The sequence below is a fragment of the Hyperolius riggenbachi genome, chromosome 5 (genome assembly GCF_040937935.1).
Source record: "Hyperolius riggenbachi isolate aHypRig1 chromosome 5, aHypRig1.pri, whole genome shotgun sequence".
NCBI lineage: Eukaryota > Metazoa > Chordata > Amphibia > Anura > Hyperoliidae > Hyperolius > Hyperolius riggenbachi.
The window spans coordinates 323,724,542-323,742,501 of NC_090650.1; the positions used below are offsets into that span (position 1 = coordinate 323,724,542).

The window sequence follows — 17,960 nt, forward strand, 5'->3', positions numbered from 1 at the left end:
GACCATCACTAGTGGTCAAGACATTCATAACACTATACAGTTAATATCCATTAAAAATCCTCTATGAATTCATGGACAATATCTCCTAACTATAGTTTTATGATTTTTTTTATGAGTTATGGATATAATACATATATACACACACAAATATTTGCATATACATATTATGGACGTGAATGTGTGTATATACGGGAACAATCTGCACAACTGGCAATATAGTTACCTCATCAGACTGAGATGGGCTGATTCTAGGCATTGGTGAAACCTGGGGTGTTTTCAGCTGAGTTGTACTGTTTTCAGATGCTAGTTCCCTGTGAATAGTCTGAATATGGTTTTGGAGTTCACTCTCCGATTCAAATTTAACATTGCAAGTGGAACATCGGGTCTTCAGCACAGAGGCCTTATTCTTACCTTCTGCGCAGGGTAGGTTTTCAGTCTGATTAACAGTGGGTCGGTTAGCATTTAAAACTGCATTGGCAGTCGGACTGGCACTTTTGCTAAGATTCACGCATGTGGCACACAGACCATATGGTAAACCATTAATATCAAGTTTCACCAAGTCCTGTTTGGAGCGAAACTCTTTCAGACAAGAAGCACATTTGAACAACTTTTGCAAGTTTTGCACACGCCCCGTGGACTGAACAGCGGCCCCATTTCCTGTCTTCTGCATGTGAAACGTGCCATGGATTTTCAGCTCCAGGGTAGAGGTCACCGTCTGCATGCATACTACACAGCGAAACCCTGTGAGCGAGTTTCTCAAGTCTGGGTGCATTTGACAATGTTCTAAGAAATCATCCTCACTGTGTAGAGGAAGCTTACAAATTCTACAGTTCCCAGTGTCCAGGCTCTTACTGTGCGTCACTTTGTGCTCTGTAAGAGTTAACAGAGATGGAAATCTTTCGCCACATATTGGACACATGTAGTGCTTTACTGGCCCCAGATGTGTCTGCATGTGCTCTCGCAGACCACTTTCCGAAAAGAACGTACGGGAGCAAACATTGCACTTGTAGTTGCCTTTAATCAGGTCGGCTTTCTTTTTCATAATTGCACTTTCTCCAGGTCGGATATTGTGATCTCTGAGTTGGTGATTCTGTAGAAGAGAATCCATGGTGTAAGCAGCTCCACATATATCACAGCCGTACATTGGTTCTGCGCTATCAATGTCTTCCTCACTGCCATCGTGACTGTTGTGGGACTCTTGATTGTTGGTCAGCAAGCTCTGAAGTTCTACTTCCTCTTTCTGAACCTGCTCAGCCGCTCCATTGGTCCCACAGTTTTGTGTTTTGGCTTCAAACACGCAGTGCTTTTCTCTCAAGTGCTTTTCCAGTAGAATTATGGCGTGGAAAGCTTTGCTACAAAATTTGCAATTATATTTTTTACTATGGGTTGTTATGTGGCATTGAAGCTCTACTTCAGTGCCGAAAGATTCACCACAGAAAATGCACTTGTGGATCTTCCCCTGGTTCTCCAGATGATTGTGCTTTACATGAAGCTGCAAGTCGGTCTCTGTACGGAAGTCCCAATTACACGAAGTACACCGGTATACTTTTTTCTCGTTGCTGTGTTTTACAGCCAAATGGAGCTGGATTGAAACTTTGGAGTCAAACACTTCCTGACACAGGGTACAGCGGAAGAAAACAAACGTATGCATGTCTAGCAAATGCTTCTGCAGATCATCCACTGAAGTAAACTGCTTATCACAACTTTCACAAATATAATAGGTTGATGTGATCATAAAGTGAATAGTAACATGCTTCAGAAGAGATTCTTGGTTGGGAAATTCTTTGTTGCACTGAGGGCATGTCAGTTTTGGCAGAACGGTATCAAGATGAGTTTTTAAGTGAGTTTGAAAACCATCAAGGGATGAATATTTGGCACCACACTGATTGCAGATGTACTCGCCTGCAGGTCTTGAAGGAGTGCCACCAATAGTCTGCATCATCTTTAAAGAGGATTGATCCAAAGTAACAGGAGATAAGGGACTCAGAGCCCTAGATTTCTTTCCGTTGTGGATGTAATTCAATGCCAATGGAATATTTTTGTGATTTTCTTTAATGTGCTTGTTTAATTTAAGTACGCTATTAAAGATAGGAGAATTGGTGCAGTACGAGCAAGAATATACTTCAACCACAGGGTCCTTTGGGGTACCTAATACTGGAGAGCCAAAACGAGAACCGCTGAGGTCACAGTGGACTTGGCGGATGTGCTCCTCTAGTGAGGAGTCTGTGAGGAACCCCATGTAGCAGTGGGGACAGAAGAATGCATTACTGTCCTTTGCAACTGGGTTTGTAAACCCATGTGAAGTTCTAATGTGCTCTTGGAGCATGTTAAGGTCATTGAATATTTCAGAACAAAAGTTGCATTGATACACCATAGCAGGCATAGTAGATACTATTAGTGCTGGATCCTGAGCTTCATGTACCTGTTTGAGATGTTCATTTAGATTGTAGAGGGAGGGTAAAACTTCCAAACAGTACTGACATATGTGAGCCTGCTCTGGCTTATCTAAATGCATAGTTTTAAGATGTATCTGCAGAACAGCCAGGCTTGAGAATAATTGTTTACTGCAATAGATACAGCTGTATGTTACTTTTGCCTGTTTGCTTGAAGGAGCATTTACATCTGGAGTTTGCTGAGAAGCCCTTTTACGCCCGCGGCTTTTAGGGATAGGGGGAGCTATGTCTACCATTGTGGAGCTGTCCACAGATAGGTTTGAATCAGGGGTGGTGCTTGAAACAGAAGTGTAGCCTACAGTAACTAAAGAGGGACTGTTGCTTGGGTTGCAGGATTCTGGATGCTGATGGCTGTCCATATGGCTGTAGAGCTCCTCAATACTGTGAAAATTTTCAGAACAAATGCTGCAGGAATTCTTCTTCTCATTACTGTGCATTTGCTCCATGTGGTTCAACAATGAGGTCTCTTCAACAAAAAGTTCATGGCAGTACATGCATTGAAGAGCAGCTCTATCATCATTTGGAGAACATTCAGGGTGACATTCAGCTATGTGTTTCTGAAGATCCTCTGGAAAGTCAAACCCTTCTTCACATTGGCTGCATTTTTGCGTGTCCTTCATTTTCCATTCTTCCATTCTAGCTCCAGATTGCGAACAGTCTTTATTACGCTCATGAACTTGCATATGTCCATGCAAAGAACTTGAAGACAGAAACCCTCGCCTACAAATGGCACATTTATATGGCTTGTTGGAGGTATGAGTTTTTAAATGAATTTTGAGATGATCGCTTCTAGAAAATGCTGCATCGCACTCATTGCAGTGATATTTTTTGTCTCCAGTATGAAGTTTTATATGGCGGTCTCGGCTCCTCTTGTGCTTAAACAATCTACTGCAATATGTGCACTTGAAGGGGAGTTTGTCACTGTGGCTTTGCTCATGGTGCTTTAAATAGCTGAGGCGGCTGAAGGACTTGTCACAAAACTGGCAAGGATATGGCAGCCCTGGAATACCCTCCTCTTCACCGAAATCGCAGCCGTCTCCGTGACTAGGGGATGTCTGGTCTTTGCTGGATGGCGAAGATGCAGGCCACGAACAAGATGGATCATCTTCTAGATCTGGACCATCTGAAAAAGAATCACATAGATCATAAGAAACTTTAAAAATACACATACAAAAATATATATAAATAAAACACAACCACGGCTATCCCTATGCTTTAAAGGACAACTAAATCCACAGGGATATGGAAGCTGCCATATTTATTTCCTTTTAAGCAATACCAGTTGCTTGGCTCTCCTGCTGATTCTCTGCCTCCAATGCCTGGTGTACATGATGCGATTTCCTGTCAGATTGACGGTCGTATTGATAATTTCCAAAAGGTCTGATCGATTTTATATGGAAGTGATCTGAAAAACGATCAGAAGAACGATCGGAAATCAAATCGGACCTATTGGAAATGATCAATTTGACCATCAATCTGACAGGAAATTGCATCATGTGTACCAGACATAATACATTTAGCCATTTAACCATGAAATAGCATATGCAGATCAGGTCTTTCTGACATTATTGTCAAGTCTGACAAAGACTACTGCAGCCAAATAGATCGGCAGGGCTGCCAGGCAACTGGTATTGTTTAAAAGGAAGTAAATATGTCAGCCTCCATATTCTTCTCACTTTAGTTGGGTTCTTTCACAGTGCGACATTAAAGTCGCACGCTATAAAATACTTTAACGCAGAGTAGCGCACAGCAATGCAAAGTCTGTGTGACATTCACAGAGCACACGCTGCGTTAGTGTGTAACGTGTAGTGTTATTAAAAAGTGTTGCATGCTGTGTGTTTAGCCATGTATCTTCTGCGTTATGTGTGTTGCACATGCTCAGTAATGTTTGTTTGTTTGTTTGTTTGTTTTTTAAATGTAACGCATGAGCCGTTTTCGTTCCAACAGTATGCAACGAAATGGCACACAAAGAGACACATAACGCAGTGCAAAATAACGTCCAATTTCATAACTTACATGAGCTGCGTTAGGGGGACGTTGTGCGACTTTAACGTCGCATCAAACGCAATGTACCACTGTGAAAGAGGCCTTAAAGCTAAATGACATAATTTCTGTTTCAGCAAAAAGTTCAGAGAAAGAATGACAGCATTTATGGGCCAACTCAATAGAGTGAATACTTTCTAGCGACAAACTCACAAAGAAGTGTTAATTATTTTTAAAGCTTAACAGAAAACCTTGCAAGCAACTGTGTTCTCAATTAATGACATGGCACCTCTTACATTTCTCCAACTCTAGCTGCTATCCAGTATCAAGTGTGTGCATATGTTGCTTCTTTTCCCCTGCTAGTACCATGAGTGCATCTCTATGCAGGGTTTTTTTTACATAGCAAGTTACAAAATTATTTTATGTGCTTGTATTTCTGTTCTCGATCTATTTATTACGTCTGATTGTAAAGCATTGCAATCTTATAAAATAACACAATAGACCTGGGTTTTACATATTTTATCAGTATAAAAGGCAAGGCTGGGTGAACTGTAAAATTATTTTACTCTTTAGGTCAAAGACTAATTCAGCATTTTATGGCAACCTCTTTGAAAACTTTTCCCACGTTTTGTAACTACTAAGGATGTCAGTGACACCAACAACATGCTGTGGCCAGTAGATTAGATCACAATGCTATATATGGTAGTTCTGGAAGTGCTAAGAGCATGCCATGATGCTTAAAAGCACAGAAAACAATCTTTGGGAACGGTAGGAGGCGCCCAGTGGAATGGTAATAGTATAATTCACTCTATATGGTAGATACAGCATTCAAAAAAAAAAAAAAAAAAAGACAACGCACTTCACGGTCAAAATCGCTTCCTCAGGTCAATGGTAGTGCCAGTGATTGTAGGCTGCAGCAAGCTGAAATACACACCCACTAACACAGCGGAGCATCACTAGAGAGGAACAACTCCACCTGGCACTACCATTGACCTGACGAAGCGGTTTTGACCGTGCAAAATACAAACTAATTTTGTATACTTCCTGTAAGGGGACATCTAGAAGGTAGGATCACACCATTTTATTTTTGAATGCTGTATCTACCGTATAGAGTGAATTATACTATTACCGTTCTACCGGGCGCCTCCTACCATTCTCAAAAATAACCTAACACCCCTTCCTTTAGGGGAAGATCCATATCGGAAAGTCTCCGATAGATCTATTTTTTGGAGCAGCGACCAAGAGCAAAGGCCGAGTAAGGACGGTACTTCCCCACAAACAAGTACGAGTGGTTGCCTCACCCAGCAACACACTCTTGTGAGTATAAAATCTATTGTACTTACTAAATATTCCCTTACCCACTAATGTATTGCACCAGATGGGGCTCCCGGACCCCCTGTGCTTTCTCTTCCTCTACCTCTACAGAAAACAATCTGACTTTCTTAGGGTGGACCACAAAAGGGCAAACAACCACTTACACTGAAATACAATATATAAAATCAATTTGGTCTATAAGCTCAGCGGCAACATTGATCCACATTACCATTCATAGCACCATTTGAAATTAAAAAGCAGCATTTTTATTATCCTTTAATGTAACTAGGGCAGTGTCTACCCATTTGTGGGATGCTTTACTATGGATTCAGGACTCTACAGAACTGCATTGCAGGATAATTCACTCACTCTAGTGTTTGTGGGTTTCATCTAGCATTCTTTCAAGATGTTCATTGTAGCTGGGTTTCACAGGTGGGCCTTTCTAATAGCCAAGGTGGTACTTCAACATCTCAAGATTTATAATGGTAGTACAAAGTGAGAGATGTCCTGGACTACAATGTTTTTTTTAAATCCAATCCAATCCCACAATTATAAATACATAACAGAGCTAGTGCTCAATAGGGATGGTCAGTGAGATACAAATGAGTTGATGCAGGATTACACACATTTTGTATGGAAATGTATGCAGCTTGAAAATTGACCTGTCAAGGAGGAATCTGATTGGCCCATGTCAAAGCTGCAAATTAAATTTCATATACAATTCTGTATGCCCATGATCAAAATACAGGTGTTTATAAAACTGATATTTTCAGAAAAACATAATAAATTGGCTATTTGGACAAAAAAGCACTACATAAAAACTAAAACTACCAGTGAAGAATAGAGGAAAATAACTATCATTATTTTAAGTATTTAACTGACATACAAATATAAAACAGAGCTAACTAACAAATGTAATTGATAAAGTAACAAAACAGGTAACTAAAGTATTGTCATGTTTTAAAATCTCTAATTAGCAAATAACTGTGATATGGCAACCACAATGCAACAATCCTATTAAAGTCTGATATTGCTTCATATGAGTCTTAAAGAGGAACTCCAGTAAAAATAATTTAAAGAAAAAAAGTGCTTAATTTTTACAATAATTATGTATAAACGATTTAGTCAGTGTTTGCCCATTGTAAAATCTTTCCTTTCCCTATTTACATTCTGACATTTATCACATGATGACATTTTTATTGCTGGCAGGTGATGTCAGTGGAAGTAGCTGCTGCTTGCTTTTTAGGCAGTTGGAAACAGCTGTTATTTCCCTCAATGCAACAAGGCTTCAACAGTGTGGTGTCAGCACCATGGTCCTGACATCACACTGTGGGAGGGGTTTCACCACAATGTCAGCCATACAGAACTCCCTGATGATCCGTTTGAGAAAAGGAAAAGATTTCTCATGGGAAAGGGGGTATCAGCTACTGATTGGGATTAAGTTCAATCATTGGTCACGGTTTCTCTTTAAGGCAAAACAATCAATACCTACCCTTTGAAGTGAACCATATATCCTATATTTGCTTACAACACAAATCAAATCTATTATTCCTGTACAATATATCCGGCTACAGCAACCCAATTACCATATAAAATAGAACACATCCAACCCTCACCACCTATCTGTTTACTATGAAGGACAAACTGCTCACTCTTTCAGGATAATTAAGGTAAAGCTCCGCATACACGAAAGTGCATTGTGTTCAAGTTCAAGAGGTTCTCCAACATCTCTTCCTCTCTGCAAAAACATTAGCAAGTTGAACTTCCTTAGGAAAATAGGAACAGAACTTTTAAGTGACACAGACAAAGCAGCAGACCGGAAACAGGAAAATTGATAAACCATTATGGATTAAACGTGGAGATTTATTACCAACACAAATAAGTTAAACAATGATACAGGCCAGCAGATAACTACTACACGCAATTTTGTGTAGTTGGGCTGGTGTACTCTAAATGATACTGTAATGTAATTTAAATGTTACACATTCACTAGTCTGTATCTGTAGTTACATTCTGCTTCAACTAGCATCATGCAACTTGCATTCCTGGTCTTGTGACTGAAATGTTAGGAAAGCACCGAGGCTCCCTCATATAGAAGCAACGATGAAAAGCTACTTAAAGGGAATCTGAAGCGGGAGGCATATGGAGGCTGCCATATTTATTTCCTTTCAAACAATACCAGTAACCTTGCAGTCCTGCTGATCACTCTGGCATCAGTAGTGTCTGAATCACATACCAGAAAATCACGTCAGATTTTTTTCAGAAACTTGATCGGCTGCATGCTTGTTTGGAGTCTACGGCTAAAAGTATTAGAGGCAGAGGGTCAGTAGGATTGACAGGCAGCTAGTATTGTTTAAAGGAGTTGTCAGGCAATTTTTAAATAAAATAAACGCTACTTACCGGGGGCTTCCTCCAGCCCCAGGCTCCCAGGACCTCTCTCGCCGCAGCTCTGCCTGCAGCCGTTTGCCGGAGCTCCGACCCGGTCTCCGGCGATGACGTCAGAGCGACCTGGAGGTCGCTCTGTACTGCGCCTGCGCGATCGGCGCTGCCAATCACCGCCACATGGGCCGGAATGGAGCTGCTGACTTTAGGAAAAAGTCGACCTGTGTAATACAATGTAACTATGGAAAGTTGGATATCATTTTAAAGCTCTCTTTCTCCTCTTTCTGACGACACATAAATTGTCGCCCTACGCCTTTTAGTTTTCTCTATTTTCGCAATCAATCGCGGCTGTGGCAATTTCAACTAAAAGCGTAGGGCGGCGGTTTATATATCATTGGAAAGAGGAGAAAGAGAGCTTTAAAATGATATGCATCTTTCCATAGTTTCTGCACTGCTCGGAGTCCCTTTAACAGACACCAAGCACGGGTTAGCATGGACAGTTTGAATAATGATAATAAAAACAAAAAAACAGGTCAAAAGTTATGGTTAGCATTTGGCTTGAGCTTTGCATATGGTAGGGAGGGGGAAAGGGATAGAATTCAGGGATACTGACTGACCTACCAAGCTCTAGCATCTAGGATCTCACTAAGTTCATGCAACTATGGTAAAGAGGAACTGTAGTGAAAATGACATGATGAATAAAATTGCTTATTGTTTACAATATTAATGTATAGATTATTTCGTCAGTGTTTGCCCATTGTAATATCTTACATCTTCCTGATTTGCATTCTAAAATTTCTCACTGGTGGAGACATCTTTAGGTTTGCCAGGTGATCTGTACAGAATGTTCATTACTGACAGCTCTAAGCACAGAGGGAAATATTTCTTGTTTGGCAGTTGTAAAAAGCCATTATTTTCCACAATGCAAGAAGGTTCACAGACAGGAAACAGTCAGCAGCATGGTCCTGACATCACACTGTGGGAGGGGTTTCACCACAATATCAGCCATACAGACCTCACTGATGATCTATTCGAGAAAAGGTAAACATTTCTTGTGGGAAAGGGGGTATCAGCTACTGATTGGGATGAAGCTCAATCCTAAGTGAAAGTTCCTCTTTAAAGAGGGAGAGGCTGTGATTACAGTTATTTACATTACATTTATTGATTTAAACAAAATTTACAGGAAGAAAAAGAAGAAAAAGTATACTTCATTTATGAAATGGATGAATAGAATCATTAGACGTTTGTATATAAGATGTGGAGGGAACCCTGCAAAGATTTTCCTCTTGGACCCCGTGGATTTTAGTTACGCCTCTGCTCATACAATTTACTCACAGAAGGATACACCCAAGTAGGGAAGAACACTTCATAGTCATTAGCATGAATTTAATGGGCCTAAACCTTGCAAAGAATTAGCCAGGTACTGTAGGCCAGTCATGTGTGCAGAGAATATTATCTTTGTAACATGAAAGTCTGGCCCAGTATGCTCTGTGTAAACACAACTGCAGCTAGCTTTCCTTTAAGGTACAGAGATTTTTTTTTTCAGTACAATCTTAACCCCTTTACTTATCCACAGGAAACAGATGAGGATTCTTTCCTTTCCTGCATCAAGAAACTGATGACAACACCATCTCCCTATCATTGCCAGATGGCAGCCATCGGACTCTGTAAAAACAACCAAACGCCACTTCTGGAGACATGCCCACTGCAACTATTTCTTTTATTACAGGCTGGAAATGGCAGGATTTGGGGGGATTTATTAATGCTTTTGCACGAAGAGTCTTATGAAAGGGACTTTGCAACACGTGAAACTTACAGCACACACTGCTTAAAGGAAACTGGAAGAAAGCTATGCAGTCCTGCAACTCATCCAGGAAAGTACATCTACCAGTAAAAATAGCTTCATGAATCAGTCTTATTAACTGGGCACCTAATGCACAACAGTACTTTAATCAGTTTTACCACTTGTTTAGCACGACACATCATAAAGGCGCTTACACATTTAGGAAGCATAGCTGAAGACATGTAAAAATGCTTCCATATAGTTTATCAGGAGGGTATAAGTACTGCATGTGATTCAGTTGCAGATTCACACTGCTTTGGATCCTATTAAACTGGTTCTCAGCAGTGCGTTTGTGTTTTTGCTGAAACGCAAACACACTGCTGCAACTGCACACATTCTTTTTTTTTTAGGAAAACCACATGTGAATCATTACAAATAAATGCACATGCACAATAAATGCAGCCGTATAGAAACATACATGGCTTTTTCTACGTTTTTCATGATGTTTTGGTGCCAAGTAGGCATAGCTGCTTAAAGGACACTGGAAGTGAGAGGAATATCGAAGCTGCCTTATTTATTTCCTTGCAAACAACACCAGTTGCCTGGCATCCTGCTGAACTTTCATACAACAGTGTCTAAATTATACACCTGAAACCAGATGCTGATCTGGTGTCTCTACTACTTTCAGCCACAAATCTAGAGCAAATATGAACACCAGGTGCTATGATTAAAGTCAGGTCATATTGGCAGCATGTGCATTCAGACACTACTGCAGCCAAATAGATCAGCAGGACAGCCAGGCAACTGGCATTGTTTCAAAGTAAGTCAATGTGGAAGCCTCTATATCCTTCTCACAAAAATGTACCATTAATCAGGGTATACTAAGGAGGGTGACTCGATCAAAATTCATCTGCACTGAAGAGAGAGAGTGCTGTGAACTATAGCGGTATTCCTGTCATAGTCTGTATTCCCCCATATATTCCCCTATGTAGGGACATTTAAGATGTATTTAGAAGCTACAACAAGTAACTACCACAGATGAGACAAAGTTATACTGCTGCTATTATACTATTGCCCTTGTGTTACCATGCTGCTCATACCTGCTACCAAATTGCTATAGTAGTAGACATGGGTTGCAATAGGACCAATGGACACCCCTGGAAGGTGATAACAGGACAGATGATTGTGTGACTGTAGTGCTTGGCAGGACAATGACATCAGGCCTCTGACTCCTCAGTGCTTATCGGGGAAAGATTCGGTAAACTTGTTTCTGTTGTGTATGCAAGTCCCCTTATAGAGTCAATGACCTTGGTCCTGAAACAATCCTTGCAGAAGGAGGAGGATTCCTGGCAAGATCTATATACTGTTGCAGCATGTCCATCACCAGGAAATGGCACTCCTCCCAGATGGAGAAGACTATAACACCAGACAATTGAGTTTCCACGTATGGCTGCTAAACTCAAGAGAGACAGGGGGAATAATCCACATGCTGGAGATGACGCCTGATGTTTTTATGTCAAATCAAATCAAATCAAAGATTGCTTTATTGGCATGACCAAAATCCATTACAGGTGTTGCCAAAGCAAAGGGAAAAAGGGGGACATGGGAGGGGTTGGGGGGCAGTGGCTAAGCAGTCTGTGGACATTTTTTTAGGTTTACAGTTCCGTTATGCTCCTCTCAGTCTGTGGCATGCTGTGACATGGTGTGCAGCGATTGTCACTGTGGATTCCTCTTCTCCCAGTAGGATATATGTTTTTCTCTCATCTTCTAGTGTGAGAAAGTCTGGGAATAGTTCCAACAATTTCTTAAAGTAAGTGTCCCTGGTTCCAGTATGTTTGTGGCAGTGCAATAGGAAGTGGCTTTCATCCTCAAGGGTCTTCTGCTCACAGTGTTGGCATAGGCCTCAATTCACTAAGCTTATCTCCTGTCTTTAATAACTCTTCTAGAGTTGTTACCATGGTGATAAGGCATGTAGTATTCAGGAAACATTTTACCTCAGGCAAACCTAAAGTTAACTCTTCTGTCTTTAAGTTAACTCTTCAATCCTTAAAATAACTCCAGAGTTAAAGACAGGCTGTTTATTAACTGCATGTGAAAATAACTACAGAGGAGGTAAATTAACTACAGAGGAGGTAAAATAACTACAGAGAAGGTAACTTAACTACAGAGGAGGTAACTTAAAGAGAACCCGAGGTGGGTTTAAAAGAATATTATCTGCATACAGAGGCTGGATCTGCCTATACAGCCCAGCCTCTGTTGCTATCCCAAACCCCCCTAAGGTCCCCCTGCACTCTGCAATCCCTCATAAATCACAGCCATGCTGCTGACAAACAGCTTGTCAGAGCTGGCTGTGTTTATCTCTATAGTGTCAGTCTGTTGCTCTCCCCGCCTCCTGCAGAACTCCAGTCCCCGCCTGCATCCCTTCCCTCTCTGCTGATTGGAGGGAAGGGACGGGGGCAGGGACCGGAGCTATGCAGGAGGCGGGGGAGCAGCTGAGACTGACACTACAGATGTAAACATTGCCTCACAGCACGGCTGTGATTTATGAGGGATTGCAGAGTGCAGGGGGACCTTAGTGGGGTTTGGGATAGCAACAGATGCTGGGCTGTATAGGCAGATCCAGCCTCTGTATGCAGATAACATTCTTTAAACACACCTCGGGTTCTCTTTAAGGAATGAAGAGATAAGATAACTCTCTCTTATGTGGAGGTAAGTTTTCTCTTGCCTTATTATCTCCAGCATGATCTTAGTGAATTGAGGCCATAGTCTCTCCTCCCTGGGTTTGTACGTCTGTCTGTGTCTCCCAGACTCTATTTCGAGGTTGTGAGCGCTCAGTCTGTAGACACTCAGGATTTTCCTCTCTTGAGAGTTTTGCAGCTTTTCCAGGTATGGGGCCATTTTGTATTCTCTTTGTAGAGACTGGTATGTGGTTAGCTTTTGTGACTACAAATGTCTCGAGTGATAAACAGCTGTTGCATACAGACATGTGCTCTTAAGTTCATTAAAAGTCTTCCATCACAGGAAAATGCATGAATGACCCCTGATGGTTTCAATAGCTGAATAAACATGGAGTGCTACAGAAACAGATACTTAAAGGAGAACCCCAACTGTTTAAAAATAAGCAATCCCTATAGTTTTAAACACCCTATTTAGATAGCTGGCAAACTCACATATTGAATACATGGAAATAGTCAATAAGATGCTAATAATTGTGACTTACATGCAAATGTAATGCAATCCATATGGTGCACACAACTGGACTCAGCAAATGAGGGCATTTGATTGGCCCAATTCCGAGCTGAATACAATTAGCATTAATGTAGCGGAAGAGTATTAGGCAGCACCCAACCATCCAAGAACGACATGCTATGGTCATTGTCCTTCTGTCTCAGGAACAGCATTAAGGATACGAAGAGAAAGGACCCAGCACCGTCTGCAGTAATTCAAGTTATTTTATTAAAGAGAATCTGTACTCTAAAATTCTTACAATAAAAAGCATACCATTCTATTCATTATGTTCTCCTGGGCCCCTCTGTGCTGTTTCTGCCTCCCCCTGCTGCAATCCTGGCTTGTAATTGCCATTTTTATCCAGTGTTTACAAACAAAAGACATAGCAAGTGATACGCTGAGAAGAGCAGAGTGTGTGAGTCATACAGAGTGTGCAGGGGGCCTGGAGAGGGTGTGTATAGCTTCTAGCCAATCACAAGCAGCCCTGCACATTCCACACATTCCAGCCTCAGCCCCACAGAGCCGACAGAGGAGAGAAGATTAGATCATATAACAGAGATAATACAGCCACTGTGCAAATAGGAAAGGCTGCAGTTAGACAGAGCACATTAGAACAGGTATAGGAACTTATAGAATAGAAGAAATAAGGATGAAAATGTTGTTACAGAGTCTCTTTAAGGCATCAGGATACAGGATAAATGCTGTATCCTTATGCCTTAATAAAAGAGCTTGAATTACCGAAGATGGTGCTGGGCTTCTTCTCTTCGTATCCCTACAATTAGCATTAAAACTGCATGCAAGCCAAAATGATGAGCGTCTCACTGACCAACTGTATTGATGAATATGGAAATATAAAGGACAAGCTGATTGTTTCCAACACAGTCCCAAGGGCAAGAGGGTTATCTTTGACCACAAATGGATGCCTCGGAGAAGCAGTCATTAGTCCTAACACAAGACAAGGTGAGAAAACGTCCACTCATCTCACTCCGGGATTACACCAGGTTTGGAATTGCAGAAGTGCGGTTTCAGCAATCTTTTTGAAGCATATTACAAGCAAGGTAAAACACTAAAAACGGGCTGAATTGCAATACTTGATGTACTTGGGTTCTGGGGTGAACATTTATTTAAAGAGTAACCGCACTGTCTGTATAAACAGTAATAACACATCTGAGCAAACTTACTATGTATCTGTTCACCAGAGAAACAGTAAGTTTTGCCTGAGAGTGGGAAAACCGTTAGTCTTTGTACGCGCCATTCTCGGATACTGCCAGCCTGGGAACCAATCATATTGATGAGGCAGCTTTGAGTTTTGCTTTAAGGAAGTGACAAGCAAACACTGGCTGATTTTACATCTGACCAGCCAGAGAGTTGCGGTGTGAAGCTCCGCCCCCTTGCATTGCACCACAATGCCAAAAAGACATTCCTTTGACCCTGCGCAGAGTGTACCTACAGGGTCATATGCAAAATACCACCCCCACCTCCCTGTATGCCCTTCGTCACTGCCCCTCACCCAGTGATGTACTCCCTGCTGGACAGAAAGTACATCACTGGGAGCATCACTTCATTGCAGCGAAGTCCGATGGTAACGCACTGTTGACTTTTCGGCAGGTCGGTGTCAATTTTCAAAATTCTGGTGCAACATGATGTGGTTAGTGTGCTAAGGCCCATAAACTTTCTTTGCTGTTGCATTACCCTACATGCAAAAAGGGTAGTGCAAAAAAAATGTCCTAGTGTAAGTGGGACCTCTAACCCACAAATGGCAGAATGGGAGCCAAATCCTGATAAGCTGCTGCATACAAGGAGTGTGGACACAAGGGGAAGCGTGATCCACAAAGTAGTGGCCTAAACCTACCCATTCCCTGGCAATCAAAAAAACTCATCCACAATTGCTCAGTACTGATGGAGGCAAGTCATAATAATAATAATAATAATACACACATTCCTGTCTAGACATACTGAGGATTTTACTGTAGTATAACATTCTATGAGAGTTGGGAAACATGACTTTTTGTGATACCTGTCTTCAAACAGATAATCAAGCACTTGCACCATTAGATGTTCGAATGTCATTTTGCCTGAGATAAAATGTCACTTGGGACCAAACACCAATAATTGGATTGCTGTTTGATAAGGGAACATAGGCAGGAAGAGATATTGTAATCCATTTTCATTTTTTTGAAACATCTCTGTTATCCAAATGCTGCCATAAATCCTTTCCCTTGCAGCACTCAATATATGCTGCTTAGTGTAAATGTGTTTTCTGTGTCCCTGCAAGTACGGCACATTTCAGATGAAAGCACTTAACGCTGTAATGTAAATTTTTAATTTTTCTCAAGCCGTTTGGTTACTTCACACTAACGGGCTCCGAGAGGGAGTTTTATTTTTTTTCAGCTCCTGATCAAACGGAAAATGTATATTTCATAAAATTTGCCTGGAAAGGCTATTTTAAGATGCCAACGTATATGTTTAGTGTGTGCAGATGTTTTTTTGGAAGAGGTCTGTATTCACATCGTTTTACCGTTTCCATAAAGCACATTAAAAACAAGTGTGTGAACACTCACAGATGAAAGTCTCCAACACTCCTGAGGTTTCCAGTGGAAAGAGCTGCCTGACTTCTCTCCAAGCAGACAGGAATGCCCGTGATTTTGAGGCCTGAGTAAATAAAAGAGGTCCTTATTTCCTAAATTTGCTGGCTGGCCATACTGCGGCAGTCTCTGTGCTGCTGCCAAAGGGGATACAAAAACTGGAACTACACCCAACAGCTAAAGGACGATCTTTGTTAGGCAGCCAGACTTTCCTGACCATCTTCTGGCAATGAAACTGCCATATCCTGCGAGAAAGACCTCCATCTAGAGTCTGATCATCCTCTAGTCTGTCTAATAGGACTACACAACAGATTTCGCCTGTGCTGTGCTGGTGGAGGACAGCTGGAAGCACAGTTAGTGGCAGCACAACACCTGTTCAGTCATATTTACGGTAAAAATGCGCTAGATATCAGTTTAAACTGCAAAGCAATACCCCTAGAGAGAGAGAGAGAGAGAGAGAGAGAGAGAGAGAGTGTCTATACAAAGACATAAAATTCAGGTTTAAAGGGCTGTTTTACCAGTCATATGACATCCATGCAATGCGGCTAAGTCATCACATGAGTATGCTGTGTGTATGTTTGGCTGTGTTACTATAGTTTAATTACTAAATAGCGACTGGTTAAAAACATAAAAAGAAAAAGCAAAGCATACATTCATTTCTTAATGCTACAGTAAAGAGGAAAAAAATGTTTTTTATTGCAGAGCTTTGGAGAAATCACTAAGTATACTGGTGTAATACATTTTTTATCGCCTTAAGGTCTCTTGCACACTCCATGCAATTCCGATTTTTTACACAATCCGATTTTTTATTCTGATTAAAAAACGTAGCAGCATGCGGTACTTTTTTTAATCGGATTTAAAAACTGGATCGTATAAACTGGATCGTATAAAAAAAATTGGAATCGCATGTAGTGTGCAAGAGGCCTAAAGCAAACCCAAACTGAAAGAGATAGAAAGGATGACATATTTATTTCCTTTGAACAATGCAGATTGCCTGGCTGTCCTGCTGGACATCTAGCTCTAATACTTTTAGCCATAGACACTCAATAAGCATACAGATCAGGTGCTCTGACTCAAGTCTGACTTAGGGCTGGTGCACACTGAGCGGGTTTTCAGGTGTGGATTCGCTTGATTAATGTATCTCAATGGGGTGGTTCACACCAGAGCGGGAGGCGTTTTGCAGAAACGCATACCTCCTGGGTGAGGCACTTTTTGGATTGCGGAGGCGTTTCTGCCTCCAATGTTAAGTATAGAAAAAAAGCAAACCGCTCTGAAAAACGCCAGTTCAGAGCGCTTTTGCAGGTGTTTTTGTTACAGAAGCTGTTCAGTAACAGCTTTACTGTAACAATATATGAAATCTACTACACCAAAAACGCTTCACAAAACCGCAAAATGCTAGGTGGTACGCTACAGAAAAATAAGAAAACGTGTTTCAAAATCTGCTAGCATTTTGCGGATCTGCTAGCGGTTTTTGGTGTGCACCGGGCCTTAATTAGCGACATGCTTGTTTCAGGTGTGTTGTTTCAGACACTACGGCAGCCAAAGAGACCAGAAGGGCTGCAGGACTGCCAGGCAACTGGTATTGTTTAAAAGGAAATAGATATGGCAGCCTCCACATCCCTCTTAGTTCAGATGTACTTTAAGGGAAAAATACACTTACAGTCATGTTTATTTACATATAAGAAGTAGTGGTTTGATTTAGGGCCTACTTACACTGCCCAGGTCAAAAACTGATCTGTATAAAAACTGATCCATTAAATGCATCAGTTTTTATTTGGGCATCAGCTTTTCCTCCATGACTCCCATTCCGTTAGCTAGTGGTTAACGCGATACATCCATACGGATTTATAGCAGCTTCCCCAAACTTGCGCTCCGTTTGGCAGAATGGACCGAATTGACTGGAGTAATGTGAACAGATCCCATTGATTAACATAGAATCTGGTCTGTTTTGTTCTGCTTAACAGACCACGTTTTGATGCCATTGCCAGTGTAAAACGGCTCTAATAGAATTCCTCAGCAGAGAAAGGCCACCTGCATTCAATTGCTGAAGTTCAGGCAAGAGAGTCATGACAAACTGATAAGGGCACATTCTACACAAATATTCGTATATGTTAAGCACCTGTAATTAATTTTAGCCAGGCACCAAAGGTCCACAAAATCAGACACTACTTATGCCAGAAGATCATCGGGGCTTCCAGACAACTGGTATTGTTTACAAGGAAATAAATATGG

The 17,960-nt window shown here is 41.3% G+C and overlaps 1 protein-coding gene across 4 annotated transcripts in view; it reads right to left on the bottom strand.

The window, feature by feature from the left end:
• Window positions 1–17,960, bottom strand: part of ZNF521 (zinc finger protein 521) — a 404,909-nt gene that overhangs the window by 239,627 nt on the left and 147,322 nt on the right. For all 4 annotated transcript variants that reach the window (XM_068237286.1, XM_068237284.1, XM_068237285.1 and 1 more), the window contains one exon: window positions 224–3,576. In XM_068237286.1, coding sequence (XP_068093387.1) covers window positions 224–3,136 — 2,913 coding nt within the window. In that variant the 5' untranslated portion in view covers window positions 3,137–3,576. The remainder of the gene's footprint in view (window positions 1–223; window positions 3,577–17,960) is intronic.